Here is a 25,829-nt window from a genome sequence, read left to right on the forward strand (position 1 = left end):
CCAATTACATAGATACGAATATTATTATATTTTTGTATATGTTTATATTTTTTCGATAAAGAATATTATATTAAGGTTGAAGAGTGAATTCGTTCTCTAGCGGTCGCAGTGCGATTAATTTTATTATGATTGAGATGATGTTTTATTATACGAGGGACTCTTTCGTATAGCTTTCTAATTAAAGATGTACCTCGCGATCGATCGAAAATGGCTTTTAGTCGAACGGCGGCCTCGACAAATCAACTATGAGGAATTGTGGGGATACAGAAGGCGAAATTGGATATTGCTGCTAAATATTTGAAAAGCCTCCGATCCGTAGAATTTCCTTGATATCCCATGGGACGAACTGCGTCTCGCAAGTTCCCCGGGAATCTCCCCGCGTCCTTTGGTTTTGAGCGACCAATTAGCAAAAAAGCTTTTTTTTTATTTTGAGCGACATTTTGTCGCGCAACCGCGTCGGAAGGATACGCTGATCTGCATCGAGGCATTTTTATCATTTTCTCATTTTTATTTCATTTTATTTTAATTTTTTCATTTTATTTGATTTTTTAAGAGAGTTTTAACAAATGGAAATATTTTATCATCTCTTTGGTATTATCATTCTTGATCTGAATCGAGATATATTTTTTCTCATTATTATTTTATTTTATTATTACATTTTTATCTTATTTTATTCATTTTTATTTCATTTTTGAGAAAATTTTTTGCACAAACTAAAATCTTAGCAGATACAAATATTTTGTGATTTCTTTAATATTATTGTTTTCGCTTAAAACGTGCTAGTAAAAAAAGACGCAATTATTTGACATACTTACTAGAGAGATAAAACGTACAAATAGAATGTAAATTTATTACTGGTCGAACTGTAATAACTAGGTTAAAAGAGAAAACTACTACCACGTATGCATTAAAGTTTGTCAGAATCAAAGCTGTCCAGCTTCCGCACTTCAACCGAATTACTTTACGATGGCTCGTTCATCTTGATCGGAAGGGACGAGAGCGTAGACCCCGGCTCGGGGAGAATTTTAAAATTGAAGATCCTAGGAGTCGAGAGACGTAGAGGTGGAAAGTACGATTCCCATGGTTCGATCCCCGGCTTCGGATCGGGAGAATGTGTTTTTCCGCGCCCTCAAACACGTCACATGAATAAAAAATATCCTTCAAAGTTGCCAACCCCAGCGTCTGGCGGAACGTATCGAAGTCCCTTGTAGTGTCCGATCGGAGAGTAGAATATCCAAGTGCTGCATATCGAGAGAAATGGAAATCCAAGGGAAAAAGTTAGGCGATATCGCGGCTCTCACGTCAGCTGATTTATTTATTCCACATAGAATTTCTTTTACATTTACCCTGAAAATCGTGGGACAATATGCGATATTGGAAGAACTTTATAAGAGCTTCTCTGATTAATATTTATTACAATAACAAATATTTATATCTACTGCAATTAGATTTAAAATATGTTCGATTAATTTTGCTATGTACATATTTTAATATTTTTTTAGGTTAGGAACGAAATTATTAAAATTTACTCTCTTAATCCCCAAAATCACGTTTATAAGCTCACACAAAAATAAAATCAACCATAACATATATAATATAACTATATTTGACATTAAAATAGTATATTGTGTATCAAGTGCGGAAAGTAGACAATTGGTCACGAGTGCGGGGGATGGACGCACGAGCCGAAGGCGAGTGCGACCACCCCACATGAGTAAACAATTGTCAATCCGAACGTGATACACATACTATTTTGTATTACAAGTGCAGGCAAAGTGGCTTTGTGCGCGTTTTCTGTGCGCGAGGTGGCCGATCGCACGCCGCCATCTTGCGGCGGCACGATGCGGGAATAGCCGTGTTCAAAGTTATTGTCCACGGCTGAAGCCGTGAGCAATGTATTGTCACAACTTTAGCCGTGGGCAATGACTTTGAACGCGGTTTAGCCGTAGGCAATGGCTTTGAATGCGGCTTATTCACTTACCGCGTCGCCGCTAGATGGCGGCGTGGGAAATCGGTCGCTTTCCGCACAGAAAACCGCACACAAAGTGCCACTGTGCCTGCACGTGTAATACAATAGCTTATTACATATTTTTTAAGGGATGAAAAAATCCCTAACTTTTATATAGGATTATAATTAGACATTTTTTAATATCGACACAAGAAATATCTGGTATTTTACTCGAAGAATGCAATCTTTTGCGATATATATGCTTCTCTTTCCAACCTACCTTCCCCGTTAGTTTTTCCATCGATTATCGGAGTCCAAACTGTGGAGCGATTTCGGAAACGAATCCGAAAATTCTACGGACAGAAATGGCATAGACGGCAATTCGGTAGGTCGGCGTCGATAGCTTCTTCCTGCCGAAGCTAACCCTAATATATTGGATCGAGTTTACAGGGAGGGGGATGGAGTCACGTTGCTCCGGAATAGAGTAGATCCGCGAGAGAGAAAGGTAGGGGAGAGCTCGAAGGGGTGGAAAGGTTACGGGTCATAAACCATCCTCAGTCGCTGAAATCGTTCTATATACGAGTTTGTAGGTGTACAGCGAGTATTTGTGTGTGTATATGTGCACGCACTGTCCGTCTACTTCCGGTGCCTCTGTAACACGCGTGATTCTCGCGCAGCGTGAAGCAAAAGTTGTTTACCACTCTATCTCTCTCTTTCTCTCTCTGCGAAACTTTTAAGGTAACGCGATCCAAGAACGCGTTACACGAACATCGATCGATTCAATTTCAGAAGCGAGGCGACATTTATTAATCTCGTGAGATATCGCGTGACAGAATGTATCAGATATGATACCTACCTAACGCAGAAACTGCAAAGAATGCACTTTACTTCGAGGAATGAGAATATATAAAATGGAAATCTCTTCTCGCCGAAATACAATTTTCTTACGTCAAACTACTTTCAATCTCCCAGGAATAAACTTCCTTATTATTTTTTATTATTGCCCCTTATTATAAATCCCTTTTTTTTATTATTAATCCTTCTATCAAAGAACAGGTATATAGGTATCCAAAGTAATTCTAAATGCTAAATATCTGTCGCTCCAAATATTTATAATTGATAAAAATATGAAAAATTATGCATTGGTAAAGGAGTTAGTGACATGAAATAATGAGCGATCAATTTTATTTTTGTAATATATAGGGAGCGAAATGTAAAATAAGTGTTTTTTTTGCTGTAATCGATGAGGATGATTTGTATCCATCAGCTTTAGGATATCTGTATGAGCTCTCTGAAAACACATTGCGGGCAATTCAGGTTGAGAACCACGACGGGTGTGTAATATGAAGATAAGATGTCCCCCATGTTCCCATGTGCCAGGCTCCTCGATCGGGGATTATGTTGCCATCTACGTTGGCCCATTCCCTCCCCCTCGAACGAAAACATCCCGTCGTACCAGTCGGTCCAACCCCATAACCTTTCGCACTTTTACGTTTCGTCATGAATCGTAGTTTCTTATTCGTCGTGAACGCATTCGCGAAAAAATGAACGACCACTCGTCCTTATCTTCTGAAATTCGGGACTTAAAAATTCAATTAGAGCTCTATAAAAGTAGGTATTCTCGTTCGCCATTTTTCTTCCAACTGCATGTGAAAGTTAGGTTATACGTCGTATATATACATATGTCCAAATGTCAATACGTATTGTCATTGTACGCCTTTCAATCTCGCAGTTAATTATAAAATTTATCTTAAATATCGAGTCTATTAAACTCGAAATAGGTGTTCGTTCATAGCAAGCCAGGCATTTTGGAAGCACCATACTTTATGTGACAACGAAAACACGATGTGTTGACTGTTGTAACAATTATTTTAAGTTTAACAGATTTGATATTTAATAAGATACATTTTTTAATTACCTGCAATATCGAAAGGCGTACAATGACAATGCGTATTGACATTTTGACATGTATATACGACGTATAACCTAACTTTCACATACGGTTGGAAGAAAAATGGCGGACGAGAATACTCACTTTTATAGAGCCTTAATTCAATGCGACACTAGTGGTGGTCACATGAACTATCATAAATGGCCGTCGCAAATATACATCTAACATTATCTTATTTATTTGAAAAATTGTTTGTTTTACTTCAGTAGCGCCTCTCTTACTGCGGTGGACGTTTCTTTCGACAATTACTTGCGGAATCTTCGAATTATGGATATATCTGTGTAAATTGAAAGAGTATCGAAATTTATATATTTGCAATTTGGCTTGAATTATGTAATTTCTTTCGGGGGAAAAAATTATCAAATTTATGTATTTGTGCAATTTCAAAGGGGGACGAGATATGAGTACTCACATGATGGTACCCTCATGATTTTTTAACGTGGCCCGCTTTCACGCTCTTATGGCGCGCTTACTCTCCTGTTATTTTTTACAGGGGTGGCTAAAGTACATTTTTATGAATCCACCAGGAATATGTATGGGTCTCGTCGTTGGCACAGAATGTTTTTCACTCATCTTTTTTTATAGCCCTGTACGATGGATCTCGAAGCACATATTTCTCATTGTTTTGGTAATGACTGATATAAACAATATTTTTTTTCGATATTCCATAGTTTTAGAAGAATCGTAGAGCCCACGTTTCAATCAAGATGATCAATTTTAATATAGGGACGAATTCTGATATAAAACAGTTAGTAAGAGCCAAGTATAGATTTTAGATACAATTATTTTTAAAATTTTTCTATACTTATTTTGATTCAAAATAAGATTATATATTAAATTATTTCATGTTATTTATTTTATATTATATACTATATTATATATATTTTATATTTATATATTTTATATTTACTTTACATTATTAAAAATAATTTTGTTACAATCTAATAACTGTACTTGGCTCTTACTAGCCTTTTTATACATGAATTTGTATTTATATATCGGAGCCTTTTTTATTATTTCAAAATAACACAAAATTATTTACAAAATTATATAGTAAATTTAAAGAAGATTGAAATTGTTCTCTTTAGTTTCTTTTTTTATTTTCGTGAAATATCATAATCCATATCATTACATTTATAGAAAATCAGAAATATGGAAACTCTTAATAATTATGGCTGGCGCCATAGAGAGAAAGAACCCTTGCTCACGAAATATTTCCACAATTTCGCAGAGACATACTCTTGTTCCTTCTCGTCTCCCCCGACATAAGAAATCGTCAGCATTCCGAATGGTAAGTCCGGTGTCAGCCTAATGTATGTCCTGCATGAGGTGAGGGTGCGCTTGATTCATTTCACCCTCGGGGTCCCTCCGGCAACATGCGCATTCGCCACGCATTTCAGGGAAGTCTTTCCTCCTTCGGTGCACGCGCGAATCGAAAATCCACCCTGCGAAATTTTACATGGGCGTCATAAGCTGACGCACTTAATTTAAAGATATCGTCCGCGGAGAGAAAGAGAGAGAAAACTCGGACAGAAGGGTCGCGTCCCCTCGAGGATTTTCTCTCTTTTTTCCTTTTTTTTTCCCCGTTCTCGATCTCTCGCAGTTCATGGAGCCTCGGAGGCGACTCTACAATCCCAGCATTCTGCTTTACAGTTCATTTCGCTTGCGGCGGCGCTCTTTTCCTCTTCATCGAATTATTTCGGGACCGAAACCTTCTTCCCCGATTGTGTTCCAGAAAGCGCCGTCTTTCGCGCGATTTCGATCGAATTAGTGATGCTCCGTTTGTCTTCCCAAAATGCGCTTCTTTTTGCTCGCCATGATTTATAATGCCGCATATATTTGCTATTTATTATATTATTTTTAACCCTTCTGTCAATGAACGGGTACCCGACTTTAAATGTCGAAAGTGTGTTGAAACTTTTTTTTTCAAATCCGAAACAAAATATAAAGATCTTTGGAAAACATACAGTTGGTTACACTGAAAAAATTTATTGAATTCGAATAAGTATTTATTTCAATATTACCAAATAAATGATTTATTTGAGACTAATAATATTTAAATTATTAAAACATAAATTGATAATAGGCCTCTTTGCGGGGTTTTTTAATAGTGATATGTTGTAATAAATAAATAAGATCTTATAATTTATTTTTGCTCGTTCAGTTGGCCTATTATCAACTTATGTTTTGATAATTTGTTTAATGTACACGAGCTTTTTATTTATTATTTATTATTTATTTTTTATTTTTATTATTTTGAATTTTAAATTGGTTTTCAATAATATTTATTTGTTTTGAAAAGGATTTATTTTATACAGGAAAATCCTTTTGAACACAAATAAATATTTATTTGTCTTAAATAAATGATTTATTTGACAGTATTGAAACAAATATTTATTAATTTAATAATTTTTTTCAGTGTACCTGGCAGTGTTTATTGTTATCCAAATAAAATTATATATCATCTTATCTTTATTAAATTATCTAGAATAATGTTCAGATAATTTGGTTTAGAGTCATAGCACATGAAAATACTTAAATATTTTTTTAAGTAGCAGAATTTAAGCAGTAAGCAATAAAAATATAAATATATTTTTATATCCCTTTTATACAGTTTACATGTTTTTAATCAAACGTGTTTACATAAGCGGTCTTCAAAAATAATATTATCTGGAAGTTATCTAGACAAATCGTCATATAAATTTATCTTTTATTTAGATATATTTAAAGCAAGCTAATTTTTAAATCATCAGATAAGGGAAGTTAGGCAACCCGGAAATTCACAAAATTCTGAAACTTCGTGTACAAGTAGAGTAATTCATCCGTAACATAAAACTATTTTTTATTCGTTCTTAATTACAGTCTAAAGGGGAGAAATCACCCTTATAAGTAGAATGGCTTTTTGTTTCTCTCGATATATCTCGAAAATTATTTAAGATCTCAAAAAATGTTTTAGATAAAAGTTTTACAGTAAAAACACCTCTACTTAACCACGTTAATAAAATTTTGAAAAAAATAACATTTGAGGATTAATAATTTATAAAAAAATTATTTTTTCCATATTTCATCCCTTCGGCACGAATAAAAAATAATGTTGTGTTACGGATGAACTACTCGTATACAAAGTTTCAGAATTGTTTGAATTTCCCTTGCCAAGCACAACACGTACCTGGATACCAACCCTACATTGAAAAATGAAGCATTGATTACATCGATCAATAAACTATCAATTTCAATTATCGTATGTATCAAAAATGTATTTAATAACGCGGATGTATCATTAGTTGCGTCAAGTATATTTTTTTCAAGTCTATCGACTTCGATCGACGCAGGTGTCTTTTGTAATCCGTCGATGTCGCGATATTTTGCAATTCCGCCCAGTTGACGTAAGATCCGAGATAGCAGTAACGAAAGAGCAAGACAGAGAGAAAGAGAAGAGGGTAGTCGCAGCTGCGTAGGCATGTGGCAAATTGGCGAGCTGGAAGGGAACCGATCAACGAAGAGGTGGAGGCGCCTCCGCGAAGGACGAGAAGTGGCGAAATAAGAGAGATACGGATGTAAAGGGAGAAAGCGAAAGAGACGAGAAGACAGAGAGACGGCCGGTAATCTGTGATTCAAAGAGAACGATCCATCTTGCGACATGCCAGGATTCAATCGGCGGCATTTGTTTGTGAAATCAGTCCCGCAGGACCTCGTCCTGTCGCTCCTCGTCCTCTCTTTCATCTCCTTCGCGGCCGATTCTGCGATTGTTTCCGCGCGGACTCGACAAAACCCGCAGGACCCGAAGAACATGAATGAAGAAACGTTTCAGATTTATCTTATCGAGAGTTGGAAGCTTAAGAAGCGATCTTTAGATAGATTTAGGATTATGCTCATTTTTTTTTATACGAAGCACATCACGTTTTCTGAAACATATAATTTTGTCTACTATTTTAAATCAGGTTAAATTTCATCAATTTTTAAATAATAAAATTTTATCAATTTTTTTCAAAGATGTAAATTGTCAAGTGAAATTTTATAGATCACTTATGTCAATTTTTTTATACGAAATACATAACGTTTTTATAGGTATATATACGAGTATATATATGATTTTATCGATTTTTTAAAATAAAGTTAAATTTCATCAATTTTAAAATAAAATTTTATCAACTTTTTTTAAAGATGTAAACTGTCAAGTAAAATTTATAGATTACCTATGTCAATTTTTTTATATGAAATACATAACGTTTTTATAGGTATATATATATAATTTTATCGACTTTTTAAAATAAAGTTAAATTTCATCATTTTTAAAATAAACTTTTATCAATTTTTTTAAAGATGTAAACTGTCAAGTAAAATTTTATAAATTACTTAAAGATGTAAACTATCCATGGAAATTAATAATTTATTTATTGAGAATAAAAACGAGCGGTAGGGAAATTGTCGCATGACGTTACTTGATTAATTTTTTAAAGATGAAAATTATCGTATAAAATTTCTTAAAGATGTAAACTATCCATGGAAATTAATAATTTACTTATTGAGAATAAAAACGAGCGATAGGGAAATTATCGTATGACGTCACTCGAAACATTTTCATCATGCAAGCGGAGCGTGCCGCTTGATCGACGCCAAGCAGGGCTAATAAGGCCATATATATTTATTCAGCCAGTCGGGGGTGGATTTTATATCCCTGAGCAGGACTAGAGAGATACGAAAAGAGAGAGAGAGAGTGAGAGAGAGAGAGTGAGGTAAAAGGAAAATATATTGGAGAGAGAAAGACGGCGCGGCTTAGCATTCGGAAAAACCGAAGGATAGATTCGTGCGTCTGATCCGTGCCAGATCCCATAAAATGACCCCAGTACGATCGAGTGCCGACCATGCCGTACCCCTCCCCCTTTCACCCCCTCGGGGCCCCCTGTAGTATCATGCGAGAGAGAAAGAGAGAGAGAGAGAAAGAGAGGCTACCCTAGAAAATTATTGCTCTCCTTGTACATTCGTTTGTATTGCCGAATTTCGGGCCGAGTCGAATAAACTCGTGCCCTTCGAATACGATCAGAAGAGTAACGATAGACGAAGAAAGAGAAGAAGATGATGTAGGAAAAAGAGCTTGAGGAATAAGATATAAAACAAGATAATTTTTTTATACGTTTTTGGAAAATTCAGTAAAATTATTTCCCCCTCGAAAAAGACAAAAGAATTTATATAATAATAAAATAATATATATGTACATATATATATATATATATATATGTGTGTATATATATGTATATATATGTACAATAGAGAATAGACAAATTTTAGTCATTTATAGTCATTTATAGTCATTAATTTATAGTCATTAATTTATAGTCATGTATATAGTTATTTATTTATAGTCATTTATAGTCATTAATTTATAGTCATTAACTTATAGTCATATATAGCCACTTAATTTATAGTTATTTTATAGTCATTTAATTTATCGTCGTTTAATTTATAGTCATTTAATTTATAGTCGTTTAATTTATAGTCATTTAATTTATAGTCATTTATAGTCATCAATTTATAGTCATTTATAATCATTTGATTTATAGTCATTTAAACACAATTTGCCTAGGTAGGCAAATACTTTTGAGCGACAGTGTATAATATATAATAATAAAATAAAAAAATATGTAAAAGGAAGATGAGACAATTTTGCTAAATTCATATGAATTCCAAATTTATTAATCGCTGCAACCGCGAGTGGAATAAATGTGCTGTATAAACGAGGTGTATAAAAGCCTTTTGCGATATTTATAAACAGTGGTCGTAAATATCAAGTAATCTCTCGACTCGGAGAAAAACTTACGTTGAATCTTATCATTCCGGTTATGATCGAGAAAAGATACATAATTTTTACAAAGGAGTAAGACGTTACACGTATACATATATCTCGGAGCGTGTACCTTGGGTCGTTGGAGCACGCGATTGCTGAATCGTAAACAACCGCCTTGCTACAATTATTCCGCAGGAATAATAACGGAATAACTTAATAAGCGGGATATATATAGTATATATATATATATATATATATATATATATATGTATGCGCAATAAGTGTTAACATTGCGCCAGGGCACACATTACGCCAGACTCCCTCGAGCGGGAGAGCCCGGCTTTCTACGTATAATGTATTAGCAATCATTACAATATATTACATGCCTGCGCGCGCGCACGTTTTTTTAATAATTTGCAGTAGTTAAATCTAATGCAGCGCTATTGTTTGCATAAATCTAAATTGTTGAAATAAAACACTGTTGAGCAACGATGAGGTTTGATTATCAGAGCGTTGCTAAGATGCTCCGATAACGGAGAGAACATATTTATATATTTATAATAATATTTTATTTATACATACATATATTCGCGCATATAATTTACACACATGATGATGCAAGAATGAAAAAAAATTGAAGGAGTTTCTTTTTATCTCCTTTGACATTTTTTTATACGCCCTAAATTTATAATTTATAATTTATTGTTTAGAAAAAGTTAGTTGCGACGTCTCTCCATCGGAATTATATTATTTTGTCATTTTGCTATATACATATTTAATTGTCACTTTTCATTACCTTCTAGTTTGTGAAATATGAAGAAACAGATTTTATTTTAATTTTGCATCATTTTGCACTCGCAACCACATTCGCAGATAATTTTTTTCGCAAAGCTAATGATTACCTACGTCATTCCTTCTGATCGGGCTCTTTCTGTTGAATATAGTGATAGTCGAGAAATCTGTAACCTTGCGTGAGTTGGGCTCCGACGTTAGCGATGTGGCACGCGAACAGCAACAAATTTCGCGGTTTTACTTTGAAAGCGAATCGCATGAACCCCATCGAATACAGGGTCAAGGCTGAAAATTTGGAAAAGAGATTAAATCAATGAAAAGTATATTTTTATTAACATGAATTTATATCCGTAATTTATTTATCATTTCTTGTAAAATTAAGCTAAAAAAAGTAATAGCATATAAAATAATATAATTGTATATACATACATAATTATTAATATATAATTGTATATATTTTAATATATAATATATAATATATAATATATATAATATATATAATATAATACAATATACAATATTTAGTAAATAATTATATATAGATAGAAAATGTATATATATAAAAAGATGTTTGATCATCTATTTTATTTAATTATTATATTAAATAGGAATTTTTAGAATGTGAGTTCTATAAAGATTATATTCTAAAATATGTATTTTAGGCGGGAAGGAAATAAATCAATATTACATAAAAAATTAAAAATATTTTCCAACAATTAATTGCAGCAATCATTTATTTACAAAATAAAAGAATTTTAGCTGCGCTTGAGCAGTAATTATTTTGAGGCCTTTTTCGGACCTTCCTTTCTCTCTCTTTTCACTATTATTATATGTGAGATAGAGAATGAATTCTTTGAAAGGTCCGCCGATAGAGCTATTTGTCGAACTCACCTACTGTCATTTTGCCGCTAATGATTTTCGGATGCTTTCGTGCGTCGGATATAGTCGCTATGGGTATCGCCCAGTTGAACACCGGGCCCCAGAAATGAGTGCTTTAAAAAGTAATTTTTTTTTTATAAATTATGATGGATTTTAAAATACCAATTGCAATCCCAGAAAGAAAGAACAAGAAAGGAAGCAATACAAATGTATATTTCAGTCATGATTATTTTTTTTAATAATAATTTATAAATAATATAATATTATTTATAAATATAAAATAAAATTTAGATAAAAATTTTAAATATAAAATAAAATTCAGAAATAATATTTATATTCAGTAATTAAAAATAAAAAAATATTATAAACAATTATATTGACAGACAAAAAACCTCAATATCTAGAAAAAAAGTAACAATTACTAGTAAAATTTTTTTATAAAAGTGAAACACTGCTTGTTACATAATAGTATCATATATGACGCTTTTAAGTCAATTTGTTACACATGTATACGTTGAGTGAAAAACACATTACCTCAATAAATAATCTCTCATCTCTTTGGTTAACAGAGCTTTTGACATTCGTTGAAACATGATGGAAAGAAGAGACAAATTGTCTTCCGAAACAAAAATGATTCTTAATCACGTTCTTAGCCACGAAAACATATATGCCAAATATAGTGATTATATTTGCGTTGTTGTGTAACCAAAGTATTCCAACACTGACAGTTCTAACTGAAACTAAGAGATCGAGCGACAGTGAAGCCGATACTCGGAAACAGTTGACTTCGGAGCAATTGCTCGCTCTGCTTCCGTTATCTCTCTATGCGATAAAATTAAAATTGATTTTTTAGCGTGAACCCACTGTTTCGTAAGCTTGGCACTAGTATGCGATAAGCAGAATGACGTTATTACGATAAGAGACAAGATTGTATTGTAAATTATTTTTCAGAGCAACGTATTTATATCTTTTGCAATTTGTATTTTATGTCGCGTTAACGTAAACTTAATACACATCTTTTATGATTTAAATAACCATGATATGCGCTTTTTAATCTGATCTATAATCATTAAATATTAACTCACGAACTTAAACTTTTAGTTGAGATCCCTTGCGTCTGTTTATGAACATCATCAGACGTAATTTTGTTATTTAAGCATTCTTATTTATGCAATTTATTCATGCAATTGTATTCATTTATCTATGCAATGCAAATATTCGGCAATTATCAGATCCAACATTATTTTGATAAAGACAGGAAGTTTAAATATTTAATCCACATTCGATAGTTTGCGGATTAATAGAATGCATTACAAATTCTTAAAAGTTTTTAAATTTTTGAAATAAAGAATTCTTTAATAACAAATTCTTTAATTAAATTATACGCAAATTCGTATAATAAATAAACAATTGTTAAATATATAATAATTGAATATTTAATCCATTCAATAGTTGCGTATTGATAAAATATACATTGCAAATTTTTAATAGAATAAATTTCTAAATTTTTTAATAAAGAAATTTTTAATTAATAAATTTTTGCACAAATTCGTATAAATAATTATTAAATCCATAACGAAAATAAATAAGAATATTTTGCACTCAATCGCTTAAGAAGTTATCCACTAAGAAATTCGCCACAATCAAATGTACGATTACATTATTATTTCTTAAAATAATTTTCCTGGATAATTCCTTAAGTAATTGAAAACAAAGTATTCTTTATTTACGTACTGCTTACAGCTAATTTTCTCACTGATCGATCACTGGACAAATTGAACACACCGATCCATCTTTTCTCACGACCCCTCGCCGATCGATTTGCATAACAGTTTACACGCATATTTATCGTGATCTGTGTGAGAGCGCGGATCCTTTTTTTTTTTTTATATCGGTCTTCGCGAGGAAAGCCGATCCCCTCATAATAAATGTACACGTTATTATTTCGCGCGTATAATATTGATGGCGCTATGAATGTTGCATGGGGGTACGCAGCGTCATGAACGCGGCTCAACGGGGGTGGAAACCAGTTCGCGTATGGGGGTTGTAACGAGAAATACCGCGGAGCGCATGCGCCGGCCACGGAAATGGTATTATTGATCTAGGAAGGGGATATGGGCTATATGGGACCCTCGAAGAGAGACCAGCAGTGTGTCGAGGCGATCCCGGCACCCTCGACTTGACGATATTTCAAGTTCGATAAGCGACCATGATCGTTCCAGGACCTTGGAACAGTCCTTTTTTTCTTGCGATGCTTCGTTTGACAGTTGATGTCCTGCTCGAGACATAATTGTTTTAATAATCCGCTTTTAAAGAAATGCTTTTGTTATTGTAATAAAATTACATCTCAATGAATTTTATTTTCAGTCAATGTTGTCAAATTTAAAAGATTCTAATATTTTTTCAGGCATAATTAATTATTTTTTAATTATCTTAATATAGATGCGATTTTACTTGCTTACCATATAATTCTTATAAAATATATTTTGTTTTTTGACATTTATTTGTTGCTGTTTTCTTTTTGGTTTATTTAAAATATTCAATATTTAAATGTCACATAATTATTTTACATTGTAATAATCTGTTTTAATGAACTGCCTTCATTGGAGATTATGTTAATGAATTTTATTTTCAGTCAGTATTTAAGATTTAAAAGATATTAATATTCTTTTGTACTTAATTATTTTTCAATTATTTAATTATATATACCGTACCATTTAATTTATATATATATATATATTGATAAAATATTGAATATTTTATTGTATATATATAAAATATTCAATATATTATTGAATATATTAAGGGGATCCTAAGCTAATCTAAGTTTCCTTCCTGTTTAATCAACAAAATGTGAGGTTAGATAAACTATAAATCTATTTATTAACTATACGGATTGGCTATACAGATTGATAAGTCTTTTTCCTGTACAAATTAAAGTATTAATATTAACAAAAGGCGAAGCGTTCTAATTTCAGATAAAAAACAATCTGTATAGCCAATAAATAAATTTATAGTTTATCTAACCTTACATTTTGTCGATAAAACAGAACGAAAATCACAGACTTCTCAAGGACGTTTAGGATCACCTTAACATCCACATAGCACAAAATATTTTTAAAATGTTTCTATGTCCGCTTTTTTATGTTAAAAAATATTTTTGAATATATAGATTTAAATTAATATTTCAAAAATATGTATGAAATATTTAAGAAAATATTACTTGAGCGAAAATGAACATTTTTTAAAAATTTTTAAAAATATTCTAAAAAATATTATCAAATTTTTAAATTATTTTAAAATATTCTTAAAACCATTTTAAAGTGTTTTAATGCAATATTTTATAGAAACATTTTTTAAAAACATTCGTAATATTTTGTGCTGTATGGGCAGGCATAAAATAATTTTTCCAGATTTGAGAGAACGAAATTCTTTGATTTGCTAAATATTGTAAGAGAAGAAAATCTTTCTTTTTTTCTCACATTTTTTGCTACGTTGTATCCAAAGAGATCTCTATTACGTATCTCGAGCGCCCTGATAAGAACCCGATGTCTATACGCCTAGATATGGCTATGCTCCCTGCATATGCATTCCCGTATGTAGGATTCGCACGAGTGTCTCTCTCTCCCCTTGTGAAAGCAAATCCTTATCCCGCAGTTGCTGGATCTCCCCCGGAGGCTGGCTGCGTCCGAGGCACTCAGGAGTATTGCCGCTATTTTCCGTCTCACGTATATTACGAGCCGCGCTGCATCTCGCGATCTTCATCTCGGAATGTCATTTACACGCGACGTTCCCTTTGACGTGTATCAATATTTATTCTGAGTTTTCCAGCTGCCCCGAGAGATCCTTCGGGACATCGTTACATTTATAACATTTGATTCTTCTCTCTATTTCGAGAACGTAAAATTTCAAGGGAGATCTAGATAACAATTTTGTGTCTAAAATGCGAATGGTAATAAAAAAAATGCTATTTTTGTCTTGGAAAGATAAAATTCCTTATTTTAAATAAGTGAGAGATAAAAATTTGAAATTAATAAATTCTGAGAAAAAAATAAAAATTAATAATCAAAGAAGGAATTCATGGAATACTAAAAAATAATTTTTTTTATTTTTATATGTAACAAATACATTTTTTATAAAAAATCAAAAATTAACTAACTAATATATGATTTATTTTACAAGAAAATAAATCTTTTTTTAGGTATGTTATTATAATGATTTTAAAAGTGAATTAAAAAATCAATGAAAATATGATATATTTTGACACATGAAATTGCAGACAAGGCGAGAAATTCCAAAGTCTTATATATCACAATGATGAATCGAATTGCATCGGGAAAAGATAATGATTTGAAGCTCGACGAGTTCATTAATTATTTCCACAAGGCGCAGCGCCCCCGAACGCTTTGAAACGAAGTTTCCTCTCTCACGCATTGATCTCCGCGAAGTACAAAGCGATACATTCGCACGTATTTCATTTGTATTCGATCGGAGGAAATGGCGGGGCCTCTGATGTCTCTTGCTGACGCGCTCCGAAAAACCTTTTCTACTTCCTCCGTTCGTTCCCGTTCGCTGAATTTTCCCCTTTTTCCCCGACCTACCGGGAGACTGATCTGAATGCGTCCTACGTATTTGCCAACACCCCCGTTCCACTCTCTTTTCAGAGAGAACCTCGTCCACGAGCACTCGCCGCACGACACGACTTTCATCCCCCTTGCGAATAAAAAGTCGCGTGTCCGCGTGAATTCGAGGCAAAGAAAACGACTACTGTCAAATCTTCACAATAGAATTGTGTAATGTTTAATTACGCAACAATAAAAAATATATTTTATATATTTATAATATTTATAATTAGAATTAATATTAATATTTATAATTTAAAAATTAATATTTATAATTTTTGGATTCTGAATAAAAAGTTGGAATTTATCAATAATATATGCAAAGTATAAACATAAATATCTATAAACACAGGAATAAATGTAAATTTCTGAATCACTATTTATTTATTTCATTTTTAAAATGAATAGTCTTTCTAAATTAATACTGGTAATAATAATAATAGATTGACTTACGTGTTATATAAATCATATGACACATATGTATATATTATATGACAATTACACATGTGATTAATGATTTAAAAATGATTTTGAAGAAATTATTTAAAAAATGAAATATTAATTTATTTGAGCGTAAGATTAAATATATATTTTTTTAGAATTATTAAATATTTATCATATATTTTTATATTTTTATTATACCTATATCTTATATATTTTTTATATTATTATATATTTTTAATGTAAATAGTAGCCCAGATAAATTAAATTTCTCTGACAAAATTATATATTTATAAAATAGCCCAGGCAAGTTAAATATTATATATTATAATATAATATATTATATTATATTATATATTATATCACATATATTATATTATATTATATTATATATTAAATTATATTATATTATATATTATATTATATATTATGTTACAAATATAATTATTATTACATTATGTAATTTTGTAAAGAGCCAATGTCCAATAAATAATTAGAAATTCCTGATTATACTTTTACAATTGTCTCTTGCAATGTTGAATGCTCGTTGCACGTCGCGATCATTGCATTTCTCAACGTGACTCGCGGATTCATTAAGATTTCACTCGCGATTTGTAATTATCCGATATCGTACTCAAACACGAAACGAAAATGTCTTTCCTCTCGGCGAATTCTGCCGAACCCTTTTAGCCTGTCCGTGTATTTCGCTCTGACAATGCTTTTAATTACCCGCCGCGGTGATAGCTCGACGTACGGATCGAATTATAGGCTGCAGTTCCTCCCGTCGACGTATGAAACGGCCATTACTACGAGAGATTGATGCTGAGCTAATTAGTGCGCAATTAAAGGAGGAACGATCGCCGGATTCGACCGACTGACAGAGAATGTTCGTTAAAAATTTCCTGCAATTTATATTTCTTCTCTTATCGTATACCGTATCTCATATTATGGATAGATCTCGAGAGAGCTCTTCTAAAATTATAAAAATTTTATTCTAATTTATTCCAAGATTATAATATATTAATATTCTAAATATAACATAATATTATAATATAAAATAATATTTAATATAAAATAGTAAATAATATATTGTATTTCATATTATACATATTACATTTTATATTACATGTATATAATATGTAATATAAAAAAATATAAATAATATATAAAATTAATAATATAAAATAATATAAATATAATATAAAATATATATATATTTTTTTTTCTTTAAAAATCATTGACACCGGAATGCATTTGCACGATTTTGTATGAAACTCGCGCGCATGACTTAATAATTCTTAATTGCAGAATCGCGCTATATCCGGTCGGGGGTGTTGGTTTCTGTGCTTTTCGCGGGGAATAAAGGAATCTGACATTCCTGCAGGCGTTCTCTCGGTTACGCTCGTACATCAATGTCACTTAAAGTCAGAAAAATTTCTCTTAACAATTTTTCTCGCCCGCGGGCCCAGGCGTAAAAGAAATTGTCTGCAGGTATGTATCTTTCGGCGCAATAGCCGGGGATAAAATATGTCATATGATTTATATAGCACGTAAGTCAATGTATTATTACCGGTATTAATTTAGAAAGGCTGTGAAAACATTTTAAAAATGGGAGATAAGAGTAAAACACCTCTGATTTACAATTTTACATTAATTTTATGTGTTTATACAATTGCCCTTACTTTATATATATTATTGAATATATAAATTTATTCATTAAATATATTCACGAGTAGATTTTTTATTGTTATGTATATTTAAATGTATTATTCAATTTTATAGACTGAGTTTATCCATTAGAAAATTTTCTTAAAATTATGTTTGTACTATATTTAATTAATAAGTTAGATTTGACATTTCTTATATAAGCATGACAAATTTGCAAATAAAAATTACTAATTTTCAAGAAAATTTCTAGATTATAATATACTAATATTCTGAATATAACATGATATTACAATATAAAATAATATATAATATATAAATAATATATTGTATTTCACATATTATACATATTACATTTTATATTACATAACATACATTTTATATATGTATAATATGTAACATAAAAAAATATAAATAATATATAAAAAGTTGATTGTGATACTCGAAATATTGAAGTATTCTTAAATATCGAGAAAGCTCGCTGCTGCATAGGCAGAACGGTATATATGTATGTTATGGGCGAAGTATTGATTTTCCGCATTTGTCAGAACGCTGATATAGCGAAGCTGTCACGTTCGATTCGTGACCATTCAGGCTACCCTCCTTTTCCCGATGCATTGCCGTAGCGATACGGCATTCATGCGACGCAAAGCGATGCAAAGAGGATGCGTGGGCGGTTCGAGGGCCACGTGCAATCTCCGAAAAGTGCAAGCATCGGGGACGCGAGAGACTTACGAGGGTTACACGTGAATACGGACCATTATTCCGCGCGATAAAGCAATTTCCTCGCACTCACGGAATTATGTTTCTGCTATTTAGCATTGGCCCGGATATCGAGGCTACCCCCCCTCCCCCCCAAGGGGGTTGAAAAGGGAAAATGCGAAAATGGAATAGAGAGAGCTCATACAGCACAAAATATTTTTTAAATTTTTGAAAAATATATTAAGAATATTTTATCAGCTCTCGAAATAAATACATTATATATATACAATATATATATATATATATATGTATATATATATAATATTTTTATATACATATATATACATATATATAATATAAATAATATATTGTATTTTATATTATACATATATTACATTTTATATTACATATATATATGTAATATAAAATGCTAATATATATGTGTAATATAAAATACAATATATTATTTATATATATTTATATTATATATATATATATATATATATATATATATAATTTCTAACTATAGCGAAAAAAATAATTTTCGCAATTTTTCGCAATAACATCGCAATAACATATATATATATATATATATATATATATATATATATCAGCTAATAGAGCCAAACGCAATATTATTGCGAAAAATTGCGAAAATTAGTTTTTTTCGCTAGTTAGGAATTAGTATCTTATGGTTGAGATCTTTAATTCCCTTTTTAACCTCCCCTTAAAAGATAAAATAATTCTCGAATATATTTTTAAAATGTTTCTATGTCCACTTTTTCATGTTTAAAAATATTTTTGAATATAGATTTAAACTAATATTTCAAAAATATGTATCAAATAATCAAGGAAATCTGAGCGATAAAGAACATTTTTAAAATTATTTTTAAAAGTTTTTTAAAATATTATCACAAAAATTTTTTAAAACAATTTTAAAATATTCCTAAAACCATATTAAAATATATTTATGCAATATTTTATAGAACTATTCAGAAATATTTTTTGAAAACATTCATAATATTTTGTGCTGTATGAAAGAGAGAGGGATGGAAAAAGGAAACGCGCAAGTGTAGGGAAAGCTCGGCGAGAACTAGCGGGAGAGCAAACGGAAATGGAAACTTCATCGATAAGATCGTTGTTGCTGTAAGTACGAAACGATTCGTTATCGTCACCGATCGATCACCGCGAGCCCGCTTTTTAGAGTCTACTTTAATCTTGCTCTTCAGTCGGAGGCGGCTATTCATTCTCGAAACTTTCGTCTCTCGCGAAGATTAAAGATCGCACAAGCGATTTTGTTAGAGAAAAAAAAAGTGCGTTTCTTTTTTTTCTTTTTTATGTAATATGCCAATTTCCAGAGATCTCTACCTAGTATATTTTCTATAAATTGCGAGGAAAAGAAACTTTTTTTCTCCTCTCTGCATCTCCATATATAGTCATGTCCGCAAAAGTAGTACATGCGCTTCCTCACCTTTCTCTCCTCTCCTTGCTCCAGAAGTAATCACAATATGTATGAGAGGCGAGAAGACAGAAATCCGTCGAGATACGAAGCTCACATAGCACTCAGTTTTCTCATTGGAATTGCAACTAGTTCGCTTCTATGGCGAACTACATACATTATTCCACGCCCAGCGCGGTATAATTTTAGGCAAAAAAATCAGACTTGTGTACCTGCACATTTACCAGAAAGTTTTCTTCGTCTGACAACTTTTTTTTTTTTTTTTTTTTTTTTTTTTTTTTTACCAAGCACCAGTGCTTTTCTTTGCTTCGGATAAATCTTCGGATGGTCTTGAAAACTGTCAATTAAGCCAAGAATTAAAATATTCAAATATTATAATATAATACACAATATTTTTAGAATAAAAAATAATATTAATATAATATTATATTTAAAAAAATATAATTTGCTTTTACAAGCTTATATTCATTCAGGCTTGTATTTTTATTTGGATTGAAGTGAAAACTGTCAATTAAACCAAGAATTAAAATATTCCAATATTATAATATAATACAATATTTTTAGAATAAAAAATAATATTAATATAATATTATATTAAAAAAAATATAATTTGCTTTTACAAGCTTATATTCATTCGGCTTGTATTTTTATTTGGGTCGAAGCGATCACGCTTGAAGGGTAGATCTAAATTTTTCGTACACTTGAAACGTCCATAAATTGATTTCGTATATAATTTCCCGAAATACATTCCCTCTGCGATCTCGTAAGTTTATAGTGAAAATAACCACGAGCGTGTTTTAAAAGCGATAAAAGCGTACGTACGGAAATGCGCGGGAAACCCATCGTTCCGCACAAACTACCCCCGCGTTCACATAAATATGGAGAGTCCCCCCGGTCGGAAAGGGAGGTCGGGCTAGGTGGAACGAATAATATCCGTCGTGTTTTCCTTAGCTTCGTTGAATTATTATACGATTCATGTTTCGAATTGACTTACAAAATACAAAAGCGGAAAGAGCGAGGATGTTATTGTACGGCGGGGGATATCGCGAATAACGGGGGGTGATATACCTCCCGAGGTAAAACCGTGTATTTTTACAGAATTGCGTCCGTGCGCGATGCCTGCCTCCGCTTTCGTCGCGAATGAACATCGCGGAAATGTGTATCGCGAATGAAGTTTTCCCTTGTATCTCTTCTCTCGGTGTTTTCTTCCCTCCTTTCGAAAAGAGATCCGATCGCGGAAGATCCAATGCAGATCCAGCTTGCGCGTCTGAAAATCATGCCATTGTTTATTCGCGATATTTAATATAGCCTTTCTTTGCAATAACAGGTTTATATATTTTTTATATATTTAAACTATATTATATTTTATATATTTATAATATTTAGAATATATATATATATTTTTTTTTTTTACATTTTATTATGTATTTATATAATATATAAATAATTATATATAAGTATTATATATATATATAAAATAAATAAGATTATGTGCTCAAATTTTTTATTAATCCTTCTGTCAATAATTTTTCATCTTTTTATTAAAGGAATGCTGAACATGACTGTTTTACCGACATTGAGTTTAAGGATTTTTTCTTTTATTGGCTATACAGATTGAAAAATCCTTCTTCACAATTAAAGTACTGATAATAATGAACGGGGAGCGCTGTAATTTTGTATAAAAAAACAATAAGAGTTAAAAAAATATTATAGTTTTTTTATCGGCCTCTTGCATCAGCTCATAACAATACTTATTTAATACAAAAGTTCTGCAGTTTATTTGTGCACAAAATATGGCGCTCCCAATAGAGATGACGTGAAAGAATAATACAGAAGCAATAAAAATGAGATTAAAAGTCTGTATTAAAAGATTCATCCTTGAATTAATTATGTATGTATATATTTGCGTACGGAATCGAAGTCAAGGCAAAACTAGTACAAAAATGTCAAGGTAAAACAGCAAAAATTAGTTGTCGGACAGTGCTTCCTATTATTATCAGTACCTTCATTGTGGAGGATTTTCAATCTGTATATTCAACAAAAAGTGAACCTAACCTAATTTAAAGTCGGTAAAACAGAACAACGGCAGCATCCTCTTAATGTAATTTTTTAAAAATTGTTTTGGGTATTTGTTTATTGACAAAAGGGTGAAACAGAATTATAATAAGTTAAAATAATAAATTTAATTATTGAATCAGAATCAAGTATAGAAAATAATAAATCGAAATATTTAATAAAACAGAATTATAACATTTTTGTTTTCTACGCTCGATTCATCACTATTGAAGTGACAGAAGATTCGATTACTTTAAGTGTGAAATTCTAGCGGAACAATTCTAAAAATCTTTCTTTATCTTTGTCGCCGGAGCAGAGAATATAGGCACATATGAGATCAGATTCGACGGTCCTTCTGTCCGGCTGATCGGCTTCCCGAGTTTCAAGGAGAGCCAAAGCTGGAACCAATAAAAATGCCCGGCATTCTCCAGATCTTACCGACTCCTCCGTTCGTGGACCTCAGCACGCGCCTCAGTCTTCCCCATCATCCTTTTTCCTCTTTCGGACCCTCTTCTTCCCCTTCCCTCCTTTCCTTTCCTTACCTTTTGGTTCCGTTCCTTCTGCCGGAATTCTCCTACCCCCTCAGTTTCCTGCGCTCTGCTCTCTCTGGTACTTTCCTTGTCCTTTCTCGAAGCCCATCAAAGACTAACCAAATATTTGGCGAAGTCCTCGTCCAACCCTCTCAGGGAAGGCGGTGGCCACCCGGCGCTTTAAACGTTACTGTTTCATCCCACGCGAAAAACGGGAAAAGCACGAGGAAGATTTAAGCTGGAAACTCTTTTGTATCAATTCCCGACTGTCGCCACAAGATCGAATATCGTGTTGGTTTCTTTTTTTTTTTTTTTTTTTTGACAGCATGTTCGTTCCTTTCGCAAGCAGGATGAGATGTTAAAATTGAATCCATTCATGGGTAATTTTATATTCATATTTATTTAAAAGTAGCTTTGCTTTTTTTTCTTCCCTTCTTTTGAATAATAACTTCGCGAAATAGAATTATTAATTTTTAATTAACTATAAATATTTCAACGATAAAAAAACAAATATTTTCAGACTGAAAGATGCCAACAACGTTTTTGATTATAAATTGATTTCTTCCCGAAAATAATTGAAAATATCGCGAACAATATTTTTATATATTTATATTATTGTATATTTAAATATAAAATATATTTTAATATATTTTAATTATATATTTATATTTGTAAAAAATATTGTTCGCAATAGTTTTTACAATAATTAAATATAAAGTAACACATATATCGTACACATATACATGTAAGTCGCGAGATGAATTTGATTATTTTATTTTAGTTGCAAATATATATATATATATATATATATATATTTGCAACTAAAATAAAATAATCAAATTCATCTCGCGACTTACATGTATATGTGTACGATATATGTGTTACTTTATATTTAATTATTGTAAAAACTATTGCGAACAATATTTTTTACGATACGGTCCGCTAGTTTCTCGGAAACATAATTTGTGTTGCTGGAAAGCCGAACGTATTGCTTCTCTCCTCGCAAAAGTTGTAACGAGGGACCCGTCCTTCTTCTTCGTCCTTTTCTCCTCCCCCCAATCTTTATCCGCCGCCATGGATTCACCTTCCCTTCTTATTCTTCTCAGCATCCTTCTCGTCTGTCAGCGCAGTCGCTTCGTGTTGGTAGAAGCGTGCTGAATTCGCGACAGAGGGTTCGTTAATGAGCAAATATAGGGTGTCCATTAAGTTAGCGACAATCGATGCATTGTACAGTCTTTCCGTAAATTCCACGGTGTATTTACCGTCAGCGCGGACTCGCTCAAATTTTCGATCGCAGTGGGAAAACAATATACTGTTATAAGCTAGAAATAAAAAAAATTATAAAACTATCCCATACAGCGCAACAAGATTGCAGCAACATTGTGGCAACATTTCATTGCAATATTACAACATTGCATAAGCATTGTGAAATGTTGCAGCAATCTAGCAACGGTAAAATGTCCGCTTTCAGTAATATTGTTCTATAACGTTGCAGCAATAATGCAATAAAATAAATATGTAATATTACTATTGGATTATTGGAAATGTGTTAAATACATGATCGGACTAAATGTTCTGTACCTAATATTTTTTGCGTGAATTTTATTTTCATAATATTTCTGAAATGTTGCTGCAACGTTGTTTAAACTATATTGCAAATTCATGCCTATATAATATTTCTGCAATATTGCTACGCAATGTACAATATTGCAATGTTGTTGCAATATTGCTCCAAACTTGTATGCTGTATGGGTCTGTACCTAATATTTTTTGTGTGAATTTTATCTTCAAAATATTTCTGAATTGTTGCTGCAACGTGGTTTAAACTATATTGCAAATTCATGCCTATATAATATTTCTGCGATATTGCTATGCAATGTACAATACTGCAATGTTGTTGCAATATTGCTGCAAACTTGTGCTGTATGGGTCTGTACCTAATATTTTTTGCGTGAATTGTATTTACATAATATTTCTGAAATGTTGCTGCAACGTTGTTTAAACTATATTGCAAATTCATGCCTATATAATATTTCTGCAATATTGCTATGCAATGTGCAATATTGCAATATTTTTGCAAACTTGTGTGCGTAATTTTATATTCAAGGCTCAAATTTTTCGATAAAATATATCAAGTCCTATACTTGGTCTATTTTTCCATCAATCGTATTTGCCTATTTTTTCCGAAGAAAACCCTTCACAAATGTTACACGTGAATTATCTACTTATAGCGAGACTATAAGTATAGAGTCTCCCGAAATTTGACCGGCTTACTTTTGGTTACCCCTGCACACGCACTTTCACAAACACTGATGTCACCCTTTTTCCACGTCAGCTGGATGATTGCACACGCATCTGTACTGATCTGCACTTGACTGCAAGCACTAACTTGCACACACGGGACAGAACATTTGCGTTTGCACAAGCACAGGACGATTGGGCAGCTTGTAGCGAGAGCATCCTTGAATTTCTCCTTTGTCTAGGAATTTTCCTCTCTTTCTCTCTCTCAGCCCAAAGTTAACGAGACTCTATACTGTAAAACATGTCGGTGCACTATTGCTGCGAAACACAAACGTCAATGGGAAATTGCGTCGTGAAGCGAGATGATTTTGGACCTTTACCGAGCGAGAGATTCATCTGAGAGAGACACCATCGCGACTGCGAAAACGTGCGGAGTTTCGAGAGACGGGGTTCCTTTTAAGGCAGAAGGGAAGGCTCTCTCGCTCTTTGACTTTCTACGCGGCGCATTCAATTCGCTAACGAGCGGCCGTGATTAGCCGGTCCACTGTACAAGGACTCTCTGGCCTATCCCTCCCTATTCGTCCTCTCATTACCCGCGAGTCCCGGGTAATTTCACGGGACAGTCGGTCTAAATTAGCCGGCTGGTTTATATAGCGAGACGTTCGGGGCATTCCCGAGTGAACCTGAAAAGCTGTCAGCCCCGAGAGTCGCACGTCAGGCCGATCTGCTCCGATTTCTTTGTCGATCGGCTGCATTATA

The 25,829-nt window shown here is 32.4% G+C and overlaps 1 protein-coding gene and 1 pseudogene across 2 annotated transcripts in view; one reads left to right on the forward strand and one right to left on the reverse strand.

The window, feature by feature from the left end:
- The window catches only part of LOC114945691 (uncharacterized), a 75,822-nt pseudogene that overhangs the window by 9,515 nt on the left and 40,478 nt on the right, over positions 1 to 25,829 (forward strand). The window lies entirely within an intron of this gene.
- Positions 9,572 to 12,167, reverse strand: LOC114937280 (mitochondrial pyruvate carrier 1-like). Its single transcript, XM_029310699.2, has 3 exons — positions 11,890 to 12,167; positions 11,368 to 11,468; positions 9,572 to 10,761 (listed from the first exon to the last, which is right to left on the reverse strand). Exons 1-3 carry the CDS (start codon positions 11,946 to 11,948, stop codon positions 10,592 to 10,594), a joined length of 330 nt encoding a protein of 109 aa, XP_029166532.1. The 5' UTR covers positions 11,949 to 12,167; the 3' UTR covers positions 9,572 to 10,591.

This window comes from Nylanderia fulva, unplaced genomic scaffold, assembly GCF_048542155.1.
Source record: "Nylanderia fulva isolate GAGA-0341 unplaced genomic scaffold, ASM4854215v1 Scaffold11, whole genome shotgun sequence".
In the NCBI taxonomy this organism is placed as follows: domain Eukaryota; kingdom Metazoa; phylum Arthropoda; class Insecta; order Hymenoptera; family Formicidae; genus Nylanderia; species Nylanderia fulva.

Bases quoted from the DNA above. Each gene is read 5' to 3' on its own strand.
- LOC114937280 (XM_029310699.2), bottom strand. From the start codon at position 11,948: ATGTTTCAACGAATGTCAAAAGCTCTGTTAACCAAAGAGATGAGAGAT. The intron at 11,469-11,889 runs GTAATGTGTTTT...TACTTTTTAAAG, and splicing joins ATGAGAGATTATTTATTGAG to CACTCATTTCTGGGGCCCGG. The intron at 10,762-11,367 runs GTGAGTTCGACA...CCAAATTTTCAG, and splicing joins TAGCGGCAAAATGACAGTAG to CCTTGACCCTGTATTCGATG.